Source organism: Elephas maximus, chromosome 7 (assembly GCF_024166365.1).
Source record: "Elephas maximus indicus isolate mEleMax1 chromosome 7, mEleMax1 primary haplotype, whole genome shotgun sequence".
Taxonomy (NCBI): Eukaryota; Metazoa; Chordata; class Mammalia; order Proboscidea; family Elephantidae; genus Elephas; species Elephas maximus.
Window position 1 is genome coordinate 89333865 of NC_064825.1, and position 22200 is coordinate 89356064.

The following is a 22200-nucleotide window of genomic DNA, read 5'->3' on the forward strand; positions in this document are numbered from 1 at the left end:
ACGCCTGATGACAGTGCCTGGCACATAGTAGGCACTCAATAAATACTTGTTGAATGAATGAATGAATGAGTACTGGTGGAATACTCCATTAGTTCTACTCTTCTTTTAGTAGAGAACATGAGCAAATTTACGCATGACAACTTCCAGGACAGGTGAAACTTGAACACTGAAGAATTGACTTCTTAAACCTAATAATGTGGTGACAGGCTGCCCACATGCTTCTTGACTTCAGATGAAAATCTGCTTGAAGGCAAAACAAGTAATATTTGAAAGAAAAACCAAATGCCATTTTTGTCTTCTAGGTCGTGGAGGGCCCCCAAGACCCAACAGAGGGATGCCGCAAATGAACACTCAGCAAGTGAATTAATCTGATTCACAGGATTATGTTTAATCGCCAAAAACACACTGGCCAGTGTACCATAATGTTACCAGAAGAGTTATTATCTATTTGTTCTCCCTTTCAGGAAACTTATTGTAAAGGGACTGTTTTCATCCCATAAAGACAGGACTACTACAATTGTCAGCTTTATATTACCTGGATATGGAAGGAAACTATTTTTACTCTGCATGTTCTGTCCTAAGCGTCATCTTGAGTCTTAAACACCTCACCCTTGCTTAGGAGTAAAACATACACCTTACAGGGTGATAATATCTCCATAGTAGAAGTGGAAAAAGCAAGATTGACTTTTTTGACATTGGATAAAGTCTACAAATCAGCCCTAGTGTTGCTCAGTGGTAATTGACAAAACTAAAACATTTCCTATGAAAGGAAGATGGAAGGAACTTTTCCAGTTAAATTGGAGCGCTAGACATTTAGATGCATACCAAATTATGCATGGGCCCTTAATCACACACATAAGGCTGGCTCCCAGCTTTGACACTGCACTATTCATCATCTGGCCAAACGACTGTGGTTAAAAACAGAAACATGTAAATTGCTTTTTAACAGCTGGTATTGTATAAGACAAAGCCAAAATGCAAAATGAGGCTTTGATTGGCACTTTTTGAAAAATATGCAACAAATATGGGATATAATCTGGATGGCCTCTTCTGTATTTAATGTGAAGTATTTAGATACCTTTTGAACACTTAACAGTTTCTTTGACAATGACTTTTGTAAGGATTGGTACTTTATATCATTCCTTATGACATGCACATTGTCTGTCACTAATCCTTGAATCTTGCTGTTATGTCACCTAAATTGGTACAGGTACTGATGAAAATCTCTGATGGATAATCATAACCCTTTTGGTCACATGTCTTTCCTGCAGCCTGAAGGTTTTTAAAAGAAAGAGATATCAAATGCCTGCTGCTACCACCCTTTTAAATTGCTATCTTTTGAAAAGCACCAGTATGTTTTAGATTGGTTTCCCTGTTTTAGGGAAATGACAAGTCAGTAGTTTCAGTTCTGATGGTATAAGCAAAACAAATAAAACATGTTTATAAAAGTTGTATCTTGAAACACTGGTGTTCAACAGCTAGCAGCTTATGTGATTTACCCCCATGCATTGTTAGTGTCACAAATTTTATGGTTATTTCTAGCAGCTATTTCTGTTTTTTTTTTTTTTTCCTGTAGTACTTGTGCTTATTATCTTTTCTCTAATTTAACCCTAATTGAATTCTTTTCTTGTGGAGGCATTCAGATTCAAAGTGGTCATTTTTTTCCTTAGATGCATAGAGAGAATCACGGGTTTGATGAAGATGGACAGTTCAGTAGTTTAGTTTTATGTACTGTGTTGGAATTTGTGCTAGCAGTTTGAGCACTAGTTCTGTGTGCCTATGAACTTGATGCTGCTTTTGTTGAATCCCCTTTGGACTTCGTGGAGAGTGAATCCCATCTATGAAGGAAAGGCTACTAAGATAATGTTATTTTCTGTGCAGAAATTGAATTTTATTTTCAGCCTTTAGCTAAGGATTTTTCCCAGTAGATGCTCAGCTATTTTGTTTTAATAATACTGTGTTTTAGGTGAAAGTTTACACAGCAAATTAGGTTTCCCTTTAAGAATTTTTATACAGATTGTTCCGTGCCATTGGTTACAGTTTTTACAGTGTGTCGACATTCGCATTTTTTCCATTCTGTTTGTTCTGTTTCTGTTGACCTAGCTTCCCTTCTCCTCATTTTCTCATCTTTGCTTTTGGGTGATTTGTTGACCGCTTGGTCTCATAGAGTTAATTGTTGAAGGGAGCACATTACTCACGGGTGATATTGTTAAATTCCAAGTTCAAAGGGTATCTTAGGGTGATAGTCTTGGGGGTTCCTCTATTCTCTTATCAGTCCAGTAGGTCTGGTGTTTTTTAGAAATTTGAGTTTTGATCTACATTTTTCTCCCATTCTGTCTGGGACCTTATATTGTGTCCTTCGTCAGAACGGTGAGTCGTGGTAGCTGGGCTCCATCTAGTTCTTCTGGTCTCAGATTAGAAGAGGTTGTTCTTCGTGTGGGCTGTTAGTCCCGTGGACTAGTTTTATTCTTTGAGCTTTTGATTTCTTTCATTCTCTTTTGCACCACACGAGTAGAGACCAATAGTTGTATTTTAGATGGCCACTCACAAGTTTTTAAGACCCCAGATGCTGCTCACCAAGCTAGGATGTAGAACATTATCTTCGTGAATTATGTTATGCCAGTAAACCATTCTTGTGAATTGTTCAGATGTGTCTAGGAAGCCTCTGTAACTGTGCCCCATATGTGGTTTTTTATATATGTGGATATATATGCAGCACACACAAACGTGTGTATACATATGCTTACAGATACACCTATATATGCACCTACACTTACTTGCATATGCCTTCCTGTACACATACATGCGTCCATATTTTTTGGTTGTTTTTACTGTTGTAAAATTGTATATGTTATGGCATTTACCAAAATTGTCCCTTTTTCCTGTGTACCTCTTGGTGTCCTTATTTACTTTGGTCAAGTTGTGCTGACTTCATCCATATTTGGGATTGCCTTTCCTATCACCACATGTAACAAGTGTCTACTATCTAGAAAACGATTCCCCCTCCCTCTCCTTCCCATCCTTGGTAACCATCAAAGAACTTTGCTTCCGTGTGTATATCTATTCTTGACTTTTTATAATAGTGGGACCATACAATATTTCTCTTTTTGTGATTGACTTATTTCACTCGCCTGATGTCCTCTAGATTCATCCATGTTATGTTTCTTGGACACCTCATTATAGTTGTGAAGTATTCCATTGTATGTATGCACCATAGTTTGTTTATCCATCCATCCGTTGATGGGTACTTACATTGGTTCCATCATTTTGCTATTGTGAATAATACTGCAGTGAATATGTGTGTGCTTATGTCTATTCCTGTTACTGCTTTTATATCTCTAGGATATATACCTAGGAGTAGGATTGCTGGATCATAAGGTATTTCTCTTTCTAGCTTTTTGAAGAAGTGCCATACTGTTTTCCATAGTGATTGTACCATTTTCCAGCCTCACCAGCAATGTATAAGAGTGTTATAATCCCCCTACAACCTTGCCAGCATTTGTTGTTTTCTGTTTTTTTGATAATTGCCATTTTTGCAGGGGTGAGATGGTATCTCGTTGTAGTTTTGATTTGCATTTTAAATGGCTAATTATAGCGATCATCCTTTCATGTATTTGTTGGAACCTGAACTTCCTTTTTGGCGAAGTGTCCGTGTCCTTTGCCCATTTTTTGATTGAATTGTTTGTCTTTTTGTTGTTGAATTGTTGAAGTTTTCTATGTATTTTAGATACGTCGTTACCAAATTTTTTTTCCCAGTCTGTAGGTTCTTTTTTTACTCTTGGTAAAGCCTTTTGATGAACATAAATATTTAATTTTTAGGAGGTCACAATTACCTAATTTATTTTCTGTCATTCTTGCATTTTTAGTTTTGTTTGATAAACTATGCTGAAAAGTAGGTCTCTTAGCTTTGACCCTGTTATCTTCCAGGAACTTTAAACAGTTTTAGCTTTAACATTTAGGTCTTTAATCTATTTTGACTTAGTTTTTGTGCATGATGTGAGGTGTGGACCCTGATTCATTTTTCTGCATATGGGTATCCAGCTTTGCCAGCACCATTTGTTGAAGAGGCTGTTCTTCCCCTGTTAAAAAGACTTTGACCCTTTGTTGAAGATCAGCTACCAATAGATGAGTGAATTTACTTCTGGGTTCTCATTTCTCTTCTCTTGGTCTGTGTGTCTGTCGTGGAAACAGTACCAGGCTGTTCTGATTACCTTGGCTGTAAATTTTGAGTTCTGGAAGTGTGAGGCCTCCTACTTCGTTCTTCAGTGTTGCTTTAGCTATTCAAGGCCTCCTCCCTTTCCATATAAAATTGGAGATTAGTTTTTCCAATTAGAGGATGTTGTTGGGATTTGGATCAGGATTTCATTATATCTGTAGATTTTTTGGTAGTATTGTTGTCTTTCAATCCATGAGCATGGAATGGTTTTCCATTTCTAGCTTCTTTAAAAAGACAAAACTATTCTCATATACTCACCATTAGACTACTGGAGTTTCTGCTGGTTTTATACCCTATTAAAATGATAGGCTGTTGAACGTTCCACATTCAAAAGTTTTGTAGGGGAGTTGGGGGCAGATCTTTCAATGTTTATTTTAAAATAAAATAAGTTCTTGACTTTTCTTGTGTGGTTGTGGTACATCATATTGGAAGGGTTTTCTGTTTACTTTTGTAAATGAGTATTTCTTTTGCTAGCACCTCCCCTTGCGTGCTTTATATGACATCTGCCTGGGATGTACCACAACCATGTATTAGCTGTATTTTAGGGGGGCGGATAAAATATTTGTAGTTTAGTAGGTAATCTCTAGTTGATGTTATGCTAATTGTCTGTGTAGAAAATAATTACATTTAACATTACAAAGTTGAAGTAAATAAGTTCTTCATATAGTGACGTTCTTTATGAATCAGTTTCAAGGTGGGATGGGAAGAAATTCCTTCCAGCTTTCAAACTTCTGTACCTTAGTGAAGATGTGAATGTGTAAAAGTTTAGTAGCTAATTGATTTATTTCTATGTGAATTTTTAAAAGAAGTGTTCTTTTTCAAATAGTATACTTTTTTTGCATTCTGTCATCATAGTCTAAATGTAAAGCTTTTATGTCTCAATTCAGACTATATTTTTTAAAGAAGTGCCTCATTATGGAGCAGAGAACTTTTTATCTCATCAAGATGTGAGTCTTGGTATTAAGTGTCCTTTATAATATGTGAGTGCTCATCCTAGATGCAGAGAGCCTTTGTTTGATCAAATACATATTTTAGCAGAATTGTAAGGGAGTAATTGTCACACATGTCTGTGTAGCTTCTTCTTGTAGTAAGACTCCCCATACAGAAGACTTTTATAGACGCACAGTATCAATCATCTCACATGGGTAATGAATTTCTTTTTTAAAATTTAGGATAGGACGTCATCATTTATCTTGGTTAGGACCGTTTTATTTCCAGATCCTAAACCTTGGTGGCGTAGTGGTTAAGAGCTACAGCTGCTAACCAAAAGGTTGGCAGTTCGGACCCACCTGGCACTCCTTGGAAACTCTGGAGGAGTCCTACTGTGTCCTGTAGAGTCGCTATGAATTGGAATCGACTTGAAGGCAATGGGTTTGGTTTTTGTTTAATATTCCTAAGAATATAAGTTTTTTTTTCCAGTTAATATATCTTGTTATTAAACTAAATACCCTTAAAATGTATTAGCATATATAGTTCTTTTGTCTTCTTACACATGCAGCTCTTTTGCATGGAGACTTTTCCCATTTAGAGGAGACAAGAGAATGTGGGCTGCTTCTCAGAAGGCTCATTAACTGAGATGCAGTTGACAACCAATTCATAAAATGTAGAAGGTAGTGGAGCAGGTGGCCTCCTAAGTGTCTTAACATTTTTTGGGTTGTTTACTATTTTTTCAAGAACATATCAGTATTAGGGAAAATGGGATGCAGGTAAGCACTAACTTCAAACCTTTTACTTCATCTTTAAGCTCCTGATCCACATGCCACTTGAGTTCTTACTAAGCACTTTGTTTTAAAAACTATAAATTGTAAAGAATCAGTATTGCCCTTGAGCTTTTCCCTTATATAGAATGGAAAAGGAAAGAAAGCTTAGGAAAATGATTTTAAGTTGTTAAGACTCATCTCTGTGTCTTTTCACATTTTGAATTCTGCAGAAGTATTGGAAAAAACTAGTCAATTTTTTAAATCACATTAGATTAAACCCCCCATATAAAACCAAACCTGTTGGCCATCAAGTTGATTCCAACTCCTAGCAACCCCATAGGACAGAGTAGAACAGCCTCATACTGTTCCCAAAGAGCGTCCGGTAGATTCAAACTGCCGACCTTTTGGTTAGCTGCCGAGCTGTTAACCACTGCACCACCAGGACTCGCGCATTACATTAAATCATGTTAAAATCTGATTCCTTATTGTCCTTGAGAGAGGGCTGTTTCAATTGTGTATACCAACCAACCAGCAAATGTCTTAAGAAGTAATATTACTTTTGAGGGGGGAAGAAAAGGATTAAAGAAATCTGTTTGGTAGCCTAGTCTCAAGAGAAAGTTAGGCTCCTACTACATTCTCTCAGTCAGGATTTTAATATCTTCTTAAACTGTTCTGAAGCCCAATCCAGTCCACGTAGCAGCCTGCTTTTTGAGTGTAGGCTGTGAAAGATCAGGGATTTGTCCCTGATGTGGTCAAGTTTTTAGTATATTCCTTTTTTCTAAGTACTGGTTTTCTTTCTAGTGTTTATATTCGGGAACTTTTGTAATGAACCACTAAGACTTAAACAATTTTGGCTATCTATTTGCCAGTCAGGCTCAGTGCTAGACATTGAGTGGACAAAATCACGGTGGTTCCTGCTCAGAGATACTGGTGACACAAAAAATGGTTTATGATAGATGTGAAGGCCATGACATTACAGACCACAATGTTAAAATGATCAGGAAAGACTTGGTCGAAAGGGATAATTGAGCTAAGACTTGAAGGAGAGATGTAATAAACTAAGCAAAGAGGGGAAGAGAAGAACATGTCCAAAGGTCTTATCTCCAGTGACTGGGAAGGCTACTTGGCCCAAGTGGAAAGAAAGTAAAGATTATAAACAGGCTGGAGAAACAGGTAAGGCCTGCAATCGGGGCTTTATGTTTTACATTCCATGTTAAGTTTTGTCGCTTAACAATTGGAAACGAAGGTTTTTAAGCTGTGGCGGGTGGGAAGTTGATGGGTTACCTAATAAAATTGCCGTTAAAAAACATGGTGTAGTGTTGAGAACTGAGTGTATGGGTAGGAGTTGTAGGGAGGCTGTTGCAGTGAAGCCCATGTGAGATGCTTATAACACAAATGGGTAGGGTGGGGTGAATGGATTCTACAAATTGCCTCAAACCTGGCCACTGCTCATTATCCTTTGAATTCTTAACGTCTGGGTTGTCAGACTTGTCTAGGTGATGTCATCCAATCCCATGGCTTTGAATTCGTTAGCATTTTAGCAACTTCTAAATATTTCTAGGCCCTGAACTCCAGAGTCAACATCTTGATCAGAATGTTCGAGGATGTCAGATTGAAACTGATTTTCTCATACCCTGTATCTAATCTGCCATCAAAAGCACATGGTTCTACCTTTAAAATACATGGGGTGTCATGTAGCACTTGTGACTGCCAGACAGCATTACCATCCTAGAACAGATAACTGCAATAACTTAAAATGGTTCTGGTTCTCCCTGCTCCTACTTTTACCCTTCTGTAGTGTAGTTTTTATACCACAGCCAGAGCAAGCTTTTTAAAAGAGGGCTAATTAGGTCTTGTCACACCTGCTCCCTGAACGCCAGTGGTTTTCCATCAAATCTAGAATAAGTTCTCGATCTGTGTTCAAGAAAGCCTTGTATTATGTGGCCTAATTTTCTGCCCTTTTCCCTTTTGCTCACTGGACTGTGGCTGCACTGGCTGCATTGTTAAGATTTTTCCCATCTTGGCCTTTGTCATATGTCTGTTAAGCCTTGAAGGCTTTTCACTCAAATATTCTTGGGGCTCCTTTATTCATTGAGGTCTTTTGCTCCGTTGTCACCATCTTGGGGGCCTTTCTTGCCCCTCTGCAGAATCTCGCATTTTACTTGGTACTTGGTTAATAGCATTTAAAAGTAGGACCATGTAAACCTAGTATGGGGTGGGGCGGGGACATTTTGGTCACTATCTCGTGGACAAAATAGTATCTGGCATACTGACAATTGATTAGAAAAGAGTTTGATAACGGAGTTGGACTAGATGAGTGGTGGCCACAAATACATGAAGAGTTAGGGGTGTGGGTGGTTGGGGAAGGGGTTTACAGGGATGAGGGGGGAAAATGAATTTATTTGTACATTATGAGTTTGAAGTATCCAAGCAGTTGGATATGTGTAACTGAAGTTGAGTAATCTGACGAAGACAAAAATGTAAAAGTACAGAATATGTGTTGGAGGCACTTTGAGTCAAGGGCTTCAACGAGTTTGCCTGGGGAAAGTAATTGTACAACGGAATACCCCCAGAGCTGGCTTTCAGAGGAATCGCGTCATTTGAGGGCCAGTTTGAGTTCTAAGGAAAGCGTGCAAAGTATAGCAGCTGTAATGGATGGAAAACTACGAATTCCAGACGGTTCCACAAGGTGTCAATATTGCGGGGTAGAGGGAGGATCAGGTGAAATCAATGAGTTTCCGTATCTCACGTCACAATGGGAGGTGAAATAAGGGGATCAAAAAATGGTGCACATATTTTTGGAGCCAGTCGTCTCGCACAATGAGGTTAACAGTGAAACCCTGGGTCACAAGAAGCGGGTGCTGCACCCAACCGTGTCAGGACACCCACACTAGCCCCAGCACAACGACATGCTTTGGGATGCGGAAGATAAATCTAAATTTCACATCTGTGTTTTGCCCTTAGTAGCTAGGGTATAAGGCGCCATGGTGGTACAGTGGTTAAAGCTCTTGGCCGCTAACGGAAAGGTTGGAGACTTGAACCCATCAGCCGCCCCGTGGGAGAAAGATGTGGCGGTTTGCTTCTGTAAAGATTAGCTTAGGAAACCCATGGGGCGGTTCTACTCGGCCCTGTAGTGTCTGTATGAATCAGAATCACTCGACAGCAACAGATTTTTTTTGGTTTAGTTAGGAATGACACACTAAAGACACAAGTTGCCTCGGCACCACAGCTATCGCGAGAAGTGGCCCAAACTGCAAAGCGGGAGTTGCGTGGCAGAAGCGTCTCGCTGGTTTCTGACGTCATCACTCTGCGACAGGGTTCGAGGAAGGTCCCTTTCGCTCTCCGCGTGTTACCTCGCGTGCTTTTACTGCCTTCCAACGCCTGAGCTGAATGTTCGTCGCTCTTGACATCCGAGAGCAGGCGGCCGGGCATCCGCTAACCCTCCTCACTTCTGGGGCTGCACTGCTCTCACGTGCTTCCGCTTCGCCGCTGACTAGGATCCTCTGGGCTGCAGCCTCAGGTACCCCATCACGGGAAGGTTGGGGAGGGGTGCCGAGGTCGGCGTCCGTGTCCTCCCGCAGCCGGGAGAGAACCGTCCCGAGGACGAAGCCTGTATCCGAGCATCGGCCAACGCCGACCATCGGGCGCTTCCAGATGACAGGATCCCTTCTTCCCCAAAGTGTAGCCACTCTCGGGCGGGCTGATTGTCGCTCGAGGGTGGGGGTGGGGAGGCAGCGCTGCTAGAATCCTATCCTTAAGGGATCATTAGCTGGAGGAGCGAGGTAGGTGGGTGACAGCACTTCGCCCTCCGCGGAGCGTTCCAACAGTTCCTAGTTGCAGCGCTGGACGTTGAACTGAGGCGGTCTGTTGATTTCGCGCCCTTTGCTACTCCGCTTGTTCTTTATATCATTTTTTCAGTAGTCACATTCAAGATTGTTTACTAGTACTTCTAGACTGGTGTGTCATCTGTATTTGTTAAACGATAGATGAGTGAAGGAGAAATAATCATCGTTCCTCTACTTCAAGGCCCTCCTTGTTCGTTAAGCCTTCCATGGCAACTCCATCCACACTAATCTCTCCTTCATCAGACCGCTGGCTGTAGCTATTATTTTTACATCTTATTTTATGTGTCTTCAGTTGTCTCTCATCTCTTTCTCTTAAATACCTTCTCCAAGGAGAATGAAAGTACCTTGAAGCTAAGGACCTTATCTGGTACTGCTTCTGAAGCACAGCAACTAGAGCAAAAAGCAGTCCTCTGTAATGAGGTGTTGACTGAGTTTTGTGGAATCTTTTTGTGGCCCTCAACACAAGATCTCCAAGCAGGACAAAGTGGTGAACAGGAAAGAGCTCGGGCTTTGAAGTCAGGCATACCTGAGTGTGATTCTGTCTCCATCACTTGTCTGCCTTGTGATGCTTGAATTCTTTATACTTGAATCTTTCCTGATAAAGCAGGGACTGTTGGTGGTGACATAGTGTTTTCTAGTAAAGACAGAGCTGCTAAAGATTTATACTTGGATTGGGAGGCTACAGGGGACACTTAAGGTATGGTTAAGGTTAAGGTTTAGGTTAAGTGGTCAACTGCTAACTGAAAAGTTGGCAGTTCAAACCCACCCAGCAGCTCCTCAGCAGAAAGACCTCTGCTCTCATAAAGATTACAGCGTAGAAAACCCTATGGGGCAGTTCTGCTCTGTCACATGGGGTTGCTATGAGTTGGAATTGACTCAGTGGTACCCAACAACACTTAGAATGCAGCAGGAATTGTAAGTTTTAAGAAGTGTATTATGTTTACCTTTATATTGCAGTAATAGAATTGATTTCTTGATGTCTCTTTGGTGTACTTATTATAGTAATTGTGCAGTTTTTTTTTTTGTATAATCACTTAACTTTAGAGATTTGTTTGTATGAGTCTTTATTAGGTTTTCCCTCTCTTGAAGAAACAGTGAAACACATTTCATCACAGAAATAGTCTTTGCTTTTTTTCTCCTAATTTTGTTAATAACATGAATTAAAAAACCAAAAGAACAAATAAAAATCACTTGCAATCCCACCATCTGGAAATAACAACATTGTGGCATTTTTATACAGTTTTTTTTTTCTCTGTATATTGTATATATATGTATATAAAAAAAAAGTATCATACTTTCTCTTGCTGTGTTGTTTTCTCTAAGCATCTATATAATATTTTTAGGTAGTTTTTGGAATAACTGCCCGTTATTATTTCATGGATATACCATTATACATTTAAGTCGTTCTCCTACATATACATATTTTTTGATGTTTAAGTTTCCGATTTTTTTAACTTCTCAGTAGAGTTGTGAATTCCAGTTTCCCTGCCGACTTCCTAGGCTGAAGAAGTGTTTTCTTCACCTCCCAAACCTCAGTTTCCTAATTTTCAACGTGAGGCTGATTTCTTCCCTATGCCACTGTTTTGAGAATTAAGTAAGATGAAACTTATACATATGCCTAGCACAGCCCCTGAGCCCCACAGGAGGAAGCCAGTTAACGTTCCTAATCCAGAATCTGGCGTTCACATCCATTTGTGTTTCCATTCTGTCCGTTTTAGTGACAGCCTTTCGCCATGCATCGGAAGAAGGTAGATAACCGAATCCGGATTCTCATTGAGAATGGGGTAGCTGAGCGGCAGAGGTCTCTTTTTGTTGTAGTCGGGGATCGAGGAAAGGATCAGGTAAGACTTGGTAAACACACCTGTGTTACTTTGTGTCCCTCTGGGGTTTCAGCCTATAGTGACATTAAGGCCCCTCGAGCTGGTTTTCTTTAAGTAAAATGCCTAATGGGAACCTTCCTTTGTTTTTTGGAAATGATGAATACTCTCTTTTGGTTCTGAGATTCTGTAACTTCTTTCTTTGGCAGGTGGTGATACTCCATCACATGTTGTCCAAAGCAACTGTGAAGGCTCGTCCCTCAGTACTGTGGTGTTATAAGAAAGAGCTGGGGTTTAGCAGGTAAGCTTGGCCCTTTGTGTGTCTTACCCCGCTTAAAATTCCTGCCCGTTAAGTGCCAGGAAATGATTCCTCGATGGTTTTTTAGGGATCATTAGTGGAGGTGCTATCTCTGAGGACACTTCCAAATGGAGAAATAAATAGAACTGACATCCCTTCTTTATTCTTGGCAGTAAGTTTCGCATCATTTTCCTGCTCTTTGGGTCCCCAGCCCATTGCCATGTTCTCTGCACACAGTTTTGCTTTCTACTTGTCTAAGCTGACCAAGCCCATGTTATGCAAATTATTTCAATTGCCTTTCCCTACTCTGTTTTCATTCTTCCCTTTTTTTTTTTGTCTGAGAAGGATTTGCCTCCCCATGTCTGAAACATACCCCTTTATCTACTCTGGATCTCTTCTGTCACCTCTCAGACTTCTATCTTCTTTCTTCTGACCACTCTATACACCTTTTTAACTTTTTTCTTTTTCATATAAGCATGCCTCAGCTTTCCCCATTCTCGAAATGATTAGCTGCATATCCAGCCTTGTCCTCAGGCTAGTATTTTCTCATTTTTGTTGCTAAACACCTTAAGACAGAAGCCTTTTACACTTCCTAGCCACTCCTGTTACTGTCTGCCTTCTGCTTCTACCACTGTGATCAAGCTGTGCTCTTCGAGTGGTGCCTGATGCAAAAACTTGTCTCCTGTCTTCTTCCTCTAACAGTTCACTGCTGTCTGTGACAGCTGGCTATTGTCTCATTTTTTGAAGTTGTAGTAATCAAGACTTTTGATTGTAAGTATCAGACCTCCCACACAAACACGCTTAGGCACAAAGGAAGTTTACTGAAGTATATAGGGAATAGTCCATGAAACCCAAAAGAGTATAATTTCACCTCCACCTCAGGTGATTTAGAGCCAGAGTGCTTGCTGATGTTCCCAGTTCTTAGTCTGTCATCTCTGCTTCTCTTTACATATCTGCTCCATTCTTTCTCACTGCAGACAGGCTGTTTTCCGTTGTCCCCATGGCAGAAACAGCACTTGAGTTTTACATCTGACAGGCCCCAACATCTGGAAATTGGCTTTCTTCCAGATTCTCAATGAAAGGACCTGGTATCTCTACCTACAACCCTGTATGAGGAGTTTTGGGTGGGACGGGGGCTAGTGCTAGTCCTTGAGTTGTAACTCACCATGTGTCCACCTCAGAAACAGTCTTCTTTCTTGACCTCTGTGACGATCAGACCACCTTTCCAAGCTCTTCGCTTTCCCTCGATCTTATCTCTGTCCCTAAACTTAGCTGTGGCCCTCTTCACCCTCCTTTATTCCCAAATGTGTGTCTGTCTCCTGCTCTGATTGCTCTCCCAGCTTCTGTACTCCCTTTGTGACTAGTCAGTTGCCCATATTTAACACACCTTAAATATGCATTCCTCATCTCTTCTTTTATCGTCTTCTCCGTTTCACATCCTGGAATTGCCACCTTAGAGCTTCAGACCCTGTGCTCTGGCTCAACTCTGTGTCTTAGCTCTTGCTGTCTACTCTGCTTGGAATGCCCCTTTCTCCTCTCTGTGTTCCCTACTGAAATCCTCCCCAATTTTCAGGGCCTGCCTCCCCTAGGAAGCTTTTCCTAGGCCCCTCAGTCATACCTGATGGCTCCTGTACCCTCTTTTGTACTTGCCCTCCTCATATGATGCTGGTGACACTCTGCCTTGGGATGTAGTTGCCTCTGTACTGGGCTTTTATGCCCAGGTGGTAAGCTCCATTAGTTAGGAGGCCTCTCCTGCTTGTCCTTTTGTTTCTATACTTTCAAATGCTCTAGCATGTTTATAGTAGATAACTCAGTTCGTATGTGTTGATTTGAGTGTGTTGTTAACAGACTCTAAAATTATTTTGATTTTAATTGGCACTAAAGGCTGAACTTGGCTAGTGCCTATCCTCCAGCTTGAAAGAAATCTGACTCTGCCTAAAATAAACCAGATTTTGAGTAAATAATTTTTCTGTAAAACAAATATAAATGTCACATTGTAGAAAATATGAAAAATACAGAAAAATCACAAAGATGAAAATAAAATAACCTGTAATCTCAGCACCCAGGCACTGTTAGCATTTCTGTGTCTATCACTGATACATAGTTTTAAAACATGATTTGTTTTTTTGTGGTATGTAGTCTTTCCAACTTGGGCACGCGAGCACCTTTACTATAAATGGAGAATAATGCCTCTCGCTTGTTGACAGAATTTAATGCTCCTCAGGCTTCTGATTCTCACTAGTGACCCCTTGGTAAATGTGAGATGGGTGCAGAAGTAGGCAGTTCACAGTTCCCTGGGCAGACTTGCCTTTCGAATTTAACCCGCTGATTTTACTTTGAAGGGTCTCTTCTGTTGTGGCCTTCCCACGCCATTACTGTCAGGTCCTTGAGCTGGCAGTGCATCGTGGTAAAGCTGATGCTGCCTTCTAAGTCGTGGACTTCAGGTGCGAGCCAGAAGGGATGGTAGAGATGAATTCACTGACTGCCTTGGTTCACAGATGAAGAAGTGAAGGCCCAGGGTGTGCAGAGCCTTGGTTCTGGCTATTAAGTTAGAAAATTATGGTAAAGTTCTGATCAGTGATAATCCTTAATTCTAGAGCACTCTTATTCTCTCCTCCTGTAAAAGAAAAAGGTAAATAACAGTTGGAGATTCAGGGTTTTTAAGAGAAAAATCGAAATAAAACCTTCAGGGATTTCTGAGAGGCTCACCAATTCCTTTGCAGACTTGTATCTTCTGTCAGTGCTATCAAGGTCAGAGCTGCCCTTGAGGACTTACTTCCACAGTCTGAGTCAGGAAAGAGATGAATGTATTCAGAAAAGATCTTCATTCTTAAAGGACTCCATCATCTCTCTGCTTTTCCCAAGCCCTCTGGGGAGCAGCATGGTGTAGTGGAAGCACTGGCTTGAGAGTCAGGAAACAAGGCTACCTAGGTTTGGTTTCAAGCTGTGGCTCTGGCCAAATGCTGTGAGGTTTAGATACTCCCATTGCTCCTCTTTTAAAGTGAAACATTTGCCCAAGGTCACAGAGCATAACAGTAGAGTTTACACACGGACACGTCACTGTTCACTCTGAAGCCCATCTTCGTAACCTTTCTGCTGTAATATCTCTTCAGCTTTCATGTGAGGGAATTGGCCTCACAGTTTCCAAGTTCCCCACTAGCTCTGAAGGTCTATTTGGGTGATCATTGAGGCTTTACCCTGTCCCCAGCTCTCCAGCCCCTCTGGCTAACTGGCTCTTATGGGATGGGGATGATTGCAGCCACCGGAAGAAAAGGATGCGACAGCTGCAGAAGAAAATAAAGAATGGGACACTGAGCATAAAGCAAGATGACCCCTTCGAACTCTTTGTAGCAGCCACAAACATTCGCTACTGCTACTACAACGAGACCCACAAGATCCTGGGCAATACCTTTGGCATGTGTGTCCTCCAGGTGGGTGACCTCCTTCAGCCTGTGGGACCAGCAGGTGGACCCAGAACACTCAGGTGGTACAGGAAGGTGAAAGGTTGCACATCCCCGTCCGCAGCATTATTAATGGAAGACTTGGCTACTTTTCCAAAGGATACTTGATCACTTACTTCTATATGAAAGCAAAACATTGTATTTAAGGCAGCACTTGTCTGGAGATACTGAAAACCAAAACCAGACCCACTCTTGCTGAGCCAATTCTGGCTCATAGTGACCCTATAAGACAGAGTAGAACTGCCCCACGGGGTTTCTGAGGCTGTAAATCTTTATGGGAACAGACTGCTACATCTTTCTCCTGCAGAGCGGCTGGTGGGTTTGAACCACCGACCTTTCGGTTAGGCAGCTGAGCTTAACCACTGTACCACCAGGGCTTTTTCCTGGAGATACTAAACATGGTGTAAGTTTTATCAGAACTGGTTCTAGCCAGCTGAAGTTGATAAAGCAGGGACTGAGCTTTAAGTGACCCTAGGACCCCAGACCCTTACTGGACCTAACCAAAGACTCCTGACCAATGAGCAGTGGAATTTGTTTTAATCAACTGGGTACACACCTGTGGATGCAAATGGCCTATCCAGAGTGCTTCATTAGCATAACTGTTAGGGCATTCCCACTCCCCCACACTCACTTTCTTGTCCTTAAGAGTACATACACTGGTGAGTATTCTCTGGCCTGGCAAGTTAACTGAGGAAGCTTTGCATTAGTCCTTGTTTTCAGCTCTGGTCGCATTTGTTTTATTCTTTGACACCTTTTGTTGTTAGGTGGCTTTGAGTCCATCTTTGACTCACAGTGACCCCATGTGACAGAATAGAACTGCCCCATTGGGTTTTCTAGCTTGTTATCTTTATGGGAGCAGGTTGCCAGGTCTGCAACTGCTAGGTGGGTTTAAACACCAAACTTTTGGTTAGCAGTTGAGCCTTTAGCTGTTGTACCACTAGGGCTCCTACTTTGACACCTAACCCTCCACAAAAAAGACCAAAAAAATTAAAGATAAACCCTAAAATTTTTTTTGTGTGTGTTGTATATATGTACTAATGTATTCATGATTATGTAAATTATAAAACATACCTTTGCAAAATACAAATTAAGAAATGAGGGGGTAAATTATGACTAGAAGTTCCAGTGTTTTATTCCTGAGTTGTCTGGTACAGTGCTGGCTTGCACACCGCGCCCCCCAGGCCAGGAAAGAGAATATTTGCCTCCTCATTTTCATCCAGGGAAATGTGGTCTGATCACTGATTGGTGGGAAGTATTTACTCATTGCCCTTAGCTGTTACCTCAGTGATGGGCTCCTTTAAGCAGTTGCTCCCACATGTGGTATAGTTTTGTCAAACATGGTAGATCTATGCACATGTCAGAAAATGCACGTGGGATGTATCTGAAATTCAAGTGTTGAGTCCATGATGGACTTGGAGGACTTGTTTCCAAGTAGGATTTTATCGGAGTTGAGTAGAAACATTTTTGACATATAAAACCAGGCACACCTGTACTCAAGGGCTAGGCTGTCTTCTGTAGTGCCCCTGACTAAGGGCCATGAATGTGTTTTCTGTGTGTCCTGGTCAGTTGGCGGGTGAGAAGACGTGGTCTTCTTTTGTGCACTGAAGCCCTCTTTTTACTTTATCATCATGTCCTTGTTTTGATGTCCCTGGGGGGTACCATATGCATGACCAGCCCTTTCTAAGGCCTCCGTTTTCTAGGACTTTGAAGCCTTAACTCCAAACTTGCTGGCCAGGACTGTAGAAACAGTAGAAGGCGGTGGGCTGGTGGTCATCCTCCTGCGGACCATGAATTCACTCAGGCAGTTGTACACGATGACCATGGTAAGTGTCTGTTTTTTAAGTTAACTGTGGAGGTTCAAGTCAATGTGTATTTTTGTGGCAGGCCACTTTCTTGTAAGAACTGCTGTTGGGCAGTCAGTACAGTCTCTGGACTTGGAGCTCACTGACTGCAGGTAATCATAAAGTCACTGCAGATGAGTATCGGTGGCACCAAGCCTGCCTACAATCTGAATTTCTCATTTGCATTCAGGCATTTGCAAATCCGACACCAGTGAGATTCAGATATGATGCAGCTTTTATACAGTTAGATTTTCTAGAATGGTGTTCTGCATTGTATTTATTGCAAAAAGAGAGACCCTGTGCAAACTTCTGCGCTGACCCTCATCTTAATGGATAATGAAGAAACATTTGGCAGTTCCACTCCCTGTTCGGCAAGAGAGAACTTTGACTCTGGGAGAAATAGCTTTCTCCCAAAGCAAGGGCCACTTTGAGGACATGGTTAGAGGTCGGCATGTCTCCCCTGATGGGGAGCTTGTCTGCTGACTCCATCATCCCTGCCACATTTGTGCTCTGAGAAGCAGGTGTTGGGTCATGCCCATGGCCCAGCCGCTTGGCAGTGGCGTTAGAACTGGGCTCAAGGTTTCATGAGCTGCATTCATCTGATGAGATGGACTTTCCTCACATCTCAGTGGCTGCTTCCTATCACTACCACCTCTACCATCACTCATACTCTGGCCTCCTTGAAGTTCCTCAGTTACGCCCTGCTTGCTGTCACCTCGGGGCCTCTGCACCTGCTGTTCCCCCCGATGGATGTTTCTGCTCCCAGTTCCAGCAAATGGTTTTTGGCTGTGTTAGCACAGCATGGTGTGTAGGAGTGGATTTTGTTTCCAGCAGCATCTCTGACATCCCCTTTCTCCCGGGGTTGCTTGACAGAACATCTTCATGTTTGTAACCTGAGCCTTAGCACTGTTTGGATGCTCACGGGTATCGCCTTGCTTTTTTAGGACGTGCATTCAAGATACAGAACTGAGGCCCATCAGGATGTGGTGGGAAGATTTAATGAGCGGTAGGTCTCTAGGTCTGTGGCATACTTCTCAGTCCCTTACAATTGTGGGGGAGCCATGAAAAAAAAAAAAAAAAAAGCCAAACTCGTTGCCGTTGAGTTGATTCTGACTCTTAACGACCCTATAGGACAGGGTAGAACTTCCCCATAGGGCTTCCAAGGCTGTAAATCTTTATGGAAACAGACTGCCACATCTGTCTCCTGCAGAGCAGCTGGTGGGTTTGAACCATCAACCTCCTGGTTAGCAGCCGAGTGCTTAATCACTGTGCCATCAGCCATAGTGGGAGGAATATTTTCGTCTTGGATCCAACTGAAAGCTTTGTTTTTGTGTGAGGAAGGTGGTACAGGAGTCCAAAGTGGTGGGATTCTTGACAGCAGTAGTTGGGAAGCTAGCTGGAAGGGGTGAGATGGAGTGGAAAGTTGGAACCAGAGACCTAGATCTTTCTGTCTTAGTTCTGGTGCTGGCTAGTTCATAGGCCTTAACTAAGTCGCTTTACCTCCCTGCTCTTAGCTTGCTTACCTTTTAAAGGGGGGATTTGTTTCAAGCTCTGCTTCCTGAAATGTGTTTCACAGAACACTAGTGTTTTAAGAGGGACCTTGTTACAAAAGGGTGTTCTAGTCAAATACCTTTAGGAAACGCTGCTACTGTTTTTCCTTTATGAAGAGTTTCATTATCCTCTTGTAGCTTCTGAAAAGCGTTGCAGAGGCAGAGACCTGTTTAACTGACTATTACCCAGTTTTAATTGACCACAGAGCCAGTACCCCAGTACCTTAAGAAACTGTGGCCTAGATCAGTGGTTCTCAACCAGAGTGATTTCGCCCCGTAGGGACATGTGGCAGTGTCTGGAGAAATTTTGATTGTTATGGCTGGGGTAGTGGCGGGAGGGCCGGGGCTGGGGGGTGCTAGAGGCATCTGGTGGGTAGAGGCCAGAGATGCTGCTAAACAGCCTACAATGCTACAGCACAGCCGCCTCCTCCTCCACAACAAAGAATTATCTGGTCCAAAATGTCAGTAGTTCTAAGGTTTGGAAACCCTGATCTCAATGAACCTTAGAGCTTTTTCTAATTTTAATAATCTGATACTTTAACTCAGTGGGTTGAGTAGACCAAAGGAGAAGCCATGTGCTGCTGAATAGAACAGAAGCCTGTGGAAGTAGCCGGTGAGACTTTTTTTTGCAGCTGTGGGAGGATGTTTGAATTTTACATCCAAACACGCCTTTTTCTACAGGTGAGAACATTTGTATTATATTTCCGAAGGGGGTTTTCCTCTCCCCTTCTCCCTTTTACTTGTTTTTTTCTCCATGGGATAGAAGGTAAATCCATTTGTGTGTTTATTTCCCCATGTCACTGGTGGCCATTGGGTTTGGAGTTCCCCATATAAGGATGGCCTGAGACAGCACCAGGCAGTGTTTTGTTCTGTTGTACATAGGGTCGCTATGAGTTGGAACCAACTCAACGGTTGCTAACAACAGCAAAATGAGACACCTTAGTGTTAAAGGGTGAGCCTGGGAGGATGTGGGAAGGGCCAAGTGACTTCGAGAACTGAGGCGGTTGTGTGTAGCAGGAAGGCTTGTAATCAGTCTCTTGTGAGGAGTTTTTGGTTTTCTTGTTTGCTTTATGAAGCACGTTCATTACAGAGGAGGCTGAGTCATCTCTCACTCCTCATGCTGGCTTTCTTAGTCATATGGGGCCAAATGATTTTCTTGAAGAAAAACAAACACCCTTCTTGTGTAGACACTGCTGCCCCCCTTCATCCACACCTCATTACGGTGGTTTTGCTCCTCAGGTTTATTCTGTCTCTGGCCTCTTGTAAGAAGTGTCTTGTCATCGATGACCAGCTCAACATTCTGCCCCTGTCCTCCCACATCGCCAGCATTGAGGCACTACCTCCACAGACTCCGGTGAGTCTGTCTCAGAGGCCCAGGAATCTGGGGGAGGCTGTGTTTGCTGTGTTGATGCTCCTGTGGCAAACCCTCTCTTTCTCTTCTCTCTGGTAGGATGAGAGTCTCGGGCCCTCTGATCTGGAGCTGAAGGAGTTGAAGGAGAGTTTGCAGGACACCCAGCCTGTGGGTGTGCTTGTGGACTGCTGCAAGACCCTAGACCAGGTGAGGGTGGTGTTCAGAACTCCTCATCCCCAGTACTGACAACACAAGTAAAACGCAGCAGGCAGAAAGCAGCAGAAGCCAAGTGAAGACAAGACTTGGATCCTGCCTGGGGAAAGGGCCCCTTTCTTTTGCTTGCGCTCATGCCTGCCCGGCAATAGTAGGGCTCCTCAGTGTTGTCTGGATTCACAGAATTCCAGGAAAGACCTCCACCCCACCTCAACTTAACAGCTCAGGATGCTGAGGGTCAGGGAGACGTGGATTAATTTTGGAGAGGAACCCCATCAGCATTTTTCCTAAGAGAAAGTGATATATTAGTATGCCCTAGTCTCAGATAAACTTTGATGACATAAAGATACATGTTAAACCCCAGTTGATTGTGACTTTTACAGAAGTGAGATTTTGAGGCTTCCTGTACTTGCCCCAGTCCCCATGTGAGGTCACATGAGGGCCCTCAGTGGTGGTCAGTACCTGGTCTTTGGGAGCAGCAGCAGGCTGGGTGGGAGCTTCCAGGATGCCTTTCAGTGTTCACCTGAGGTGGCAGGTGCTGGTAAGCTCAGCCTCTCTGGTTCCTGGGCCATAACAGGACCTGACTGGGCACGGCTCAGAGGCTGTTGAGGCTGCTAGGTGTGTTCAGGGTTCTGGTCCAGCTTCAGCCAGATGAGTAGCACAGGCCTCTGGGCTCTGGGGCTCTGCTCTCATGATGGAAAACAGCTGTAGTGACACGTCGCACTCGGGGCTGACTCTCAACAGGCTGGTTTCCCGTTTCATGTGGAAACATAATCACCAGCTACACAGCTCTCGATGTAGTCAGGCTGCGGTCCCTAGGCTGCTTTAAATTATTTTCTGGGGCTCTCTTCATCACCAGAGAAGAGAGGGGTGAGAGAAGAGGAGAAGAACCTGTAATGCTAGTAGTATTATTATAAAACTAATAAATGGCCTGTGGTTTAACAACAACAACAACAAAAAGTAGTAAGTACAAAAGGAAAAAATGGAAAACTGTGACGTTTCCACTTGGCAGTTTCACTCCTTGGAGATAACTACTATTAACAGCTTACTGTTTATCCTTCTGAATCTTTTTCTATGCCTATAAATGGATATTTTTTAAACATGCGAAGAGGCCACAGTGTGTAGGGTGTAACTGGTCCCCTAGCGGACATTTGGAGTGATGCCAGCTTTTTTTGCTGTTACAAACAGCGCTGTTAGGACGTTCTTACAGGTACATATCTGGACACTTGGGCAGTGTATCTAGCATAAGTGTCCAGGAATTGCTGGATCAGAGAGTGACTACATTAAAGTGAGTGTCCCACCAGTCTGGAACTGCCAACAATGCATGAAAAAAATGCCTTTTTCCTTGCAGCCTTGCCAATGCTGGGTACTATTAAACTTCTAAACCTTCACCAATCTAGTGTGAGAACATAACATTGTTGTTTTATGTATCCTTAAATATGAGAGAGCCAGGTACTGTTTTCATGTAATTGTTGGCCATCTGTATTTTTTGGGTGTATGAACTAATCTGCTCTTCTGCCCATGTTTTATTTGGGTTGCTTGTCTTTTCTGTATTGACTTTTTATTTTAGGAAATTTAGTTCATATGTGGTATCCTTCTGTGACATCAGTGAGTTTTTTCAGATATAGTTTATCAGAGTTTATAACTTCCCTACTCTAAGCAACAAACAAAAGGGTGAAATACAGTGTTCCATAAAGGCCAAGTTAAGACAAGTAGGACTTGGATCCCTTTGAGTGTTTCCATCTGGAGAGACTCTGGCTTCCTGCAGCTTCTCCCTTTCCTTCCTTTCCATCCGCTCTGGGCTGCATCTCTTCAGTGTCTTCTGACTGTCACTGCCTAGGCGAGTGGGGCAACTTAATTTCTTCAGGACCCAACAAGCCAGGATGGACTATCTGGCCGCCTTCCCAG

At 42.5% G+C, this 22200-nt stretch overlaps 2 protein-coding genes across 4 annotated transcripts in view; both read left to right on the top strand.

The window, feature by feature from the left end:
• The window catches only part of CAPRIN1 (cell cycle associated protein 1), a 38602-nt gene extending 33985 nt beyond the window's left edge, over positions 1–4617 (top strand). The window contains exon 19 of the mRNA XM_049890872.1: positions 303–4617. Coding sequence (XP_049746829.1) covers positions 303–367 — 65 coding nt within the window. The 3' untranslated portion in view covers positions 368–4617. The remainder of the gene's footprint in view (positions 1–302) is intronic.
• Positions 4618–8326: 3709 nt separating this feature from the next.
• Positions 8327–22200, top strand: part of NAT10 (N-acetyltransferase 10) — a 36140-nt gene continuing 22266 nt past the window's right edge. The window contains exons 1-8 of one of the 3 annotated variants that reach the window (XM_049890868.1): positions 8327–9436; positions 11480–11602; positions 11788–11879; positions 15085–15307; positions 17038–17160; positions 18123–18184; positions 19968–20082; positions 20179–20286. In XM_049890868.1, coding sequence (XP_049746825.1) covers positions 11495–11602; positions 11788–11879; positions 15085–15307; positions 17038–17160; positions 18123–18184; positions 19968–20082; positions 20179–20286 — 831 coding nt within the window. In that variant the 5' untranslated portion in view covers positions 8327–9436; positions 11480–11494. Of the gene's footprint in view, positions 9437–11479; positions 11603–11787; positions 11880–11964; positions 15308–17037; positions 17161–18122; positions 18185–19967; positions 20083–20178; positions 20287–22200 lie in introns of those variants that run through there. The other 2 variants (XM_049890869.1, XM_049890870.1) reach the window with 2 other exon arrangements.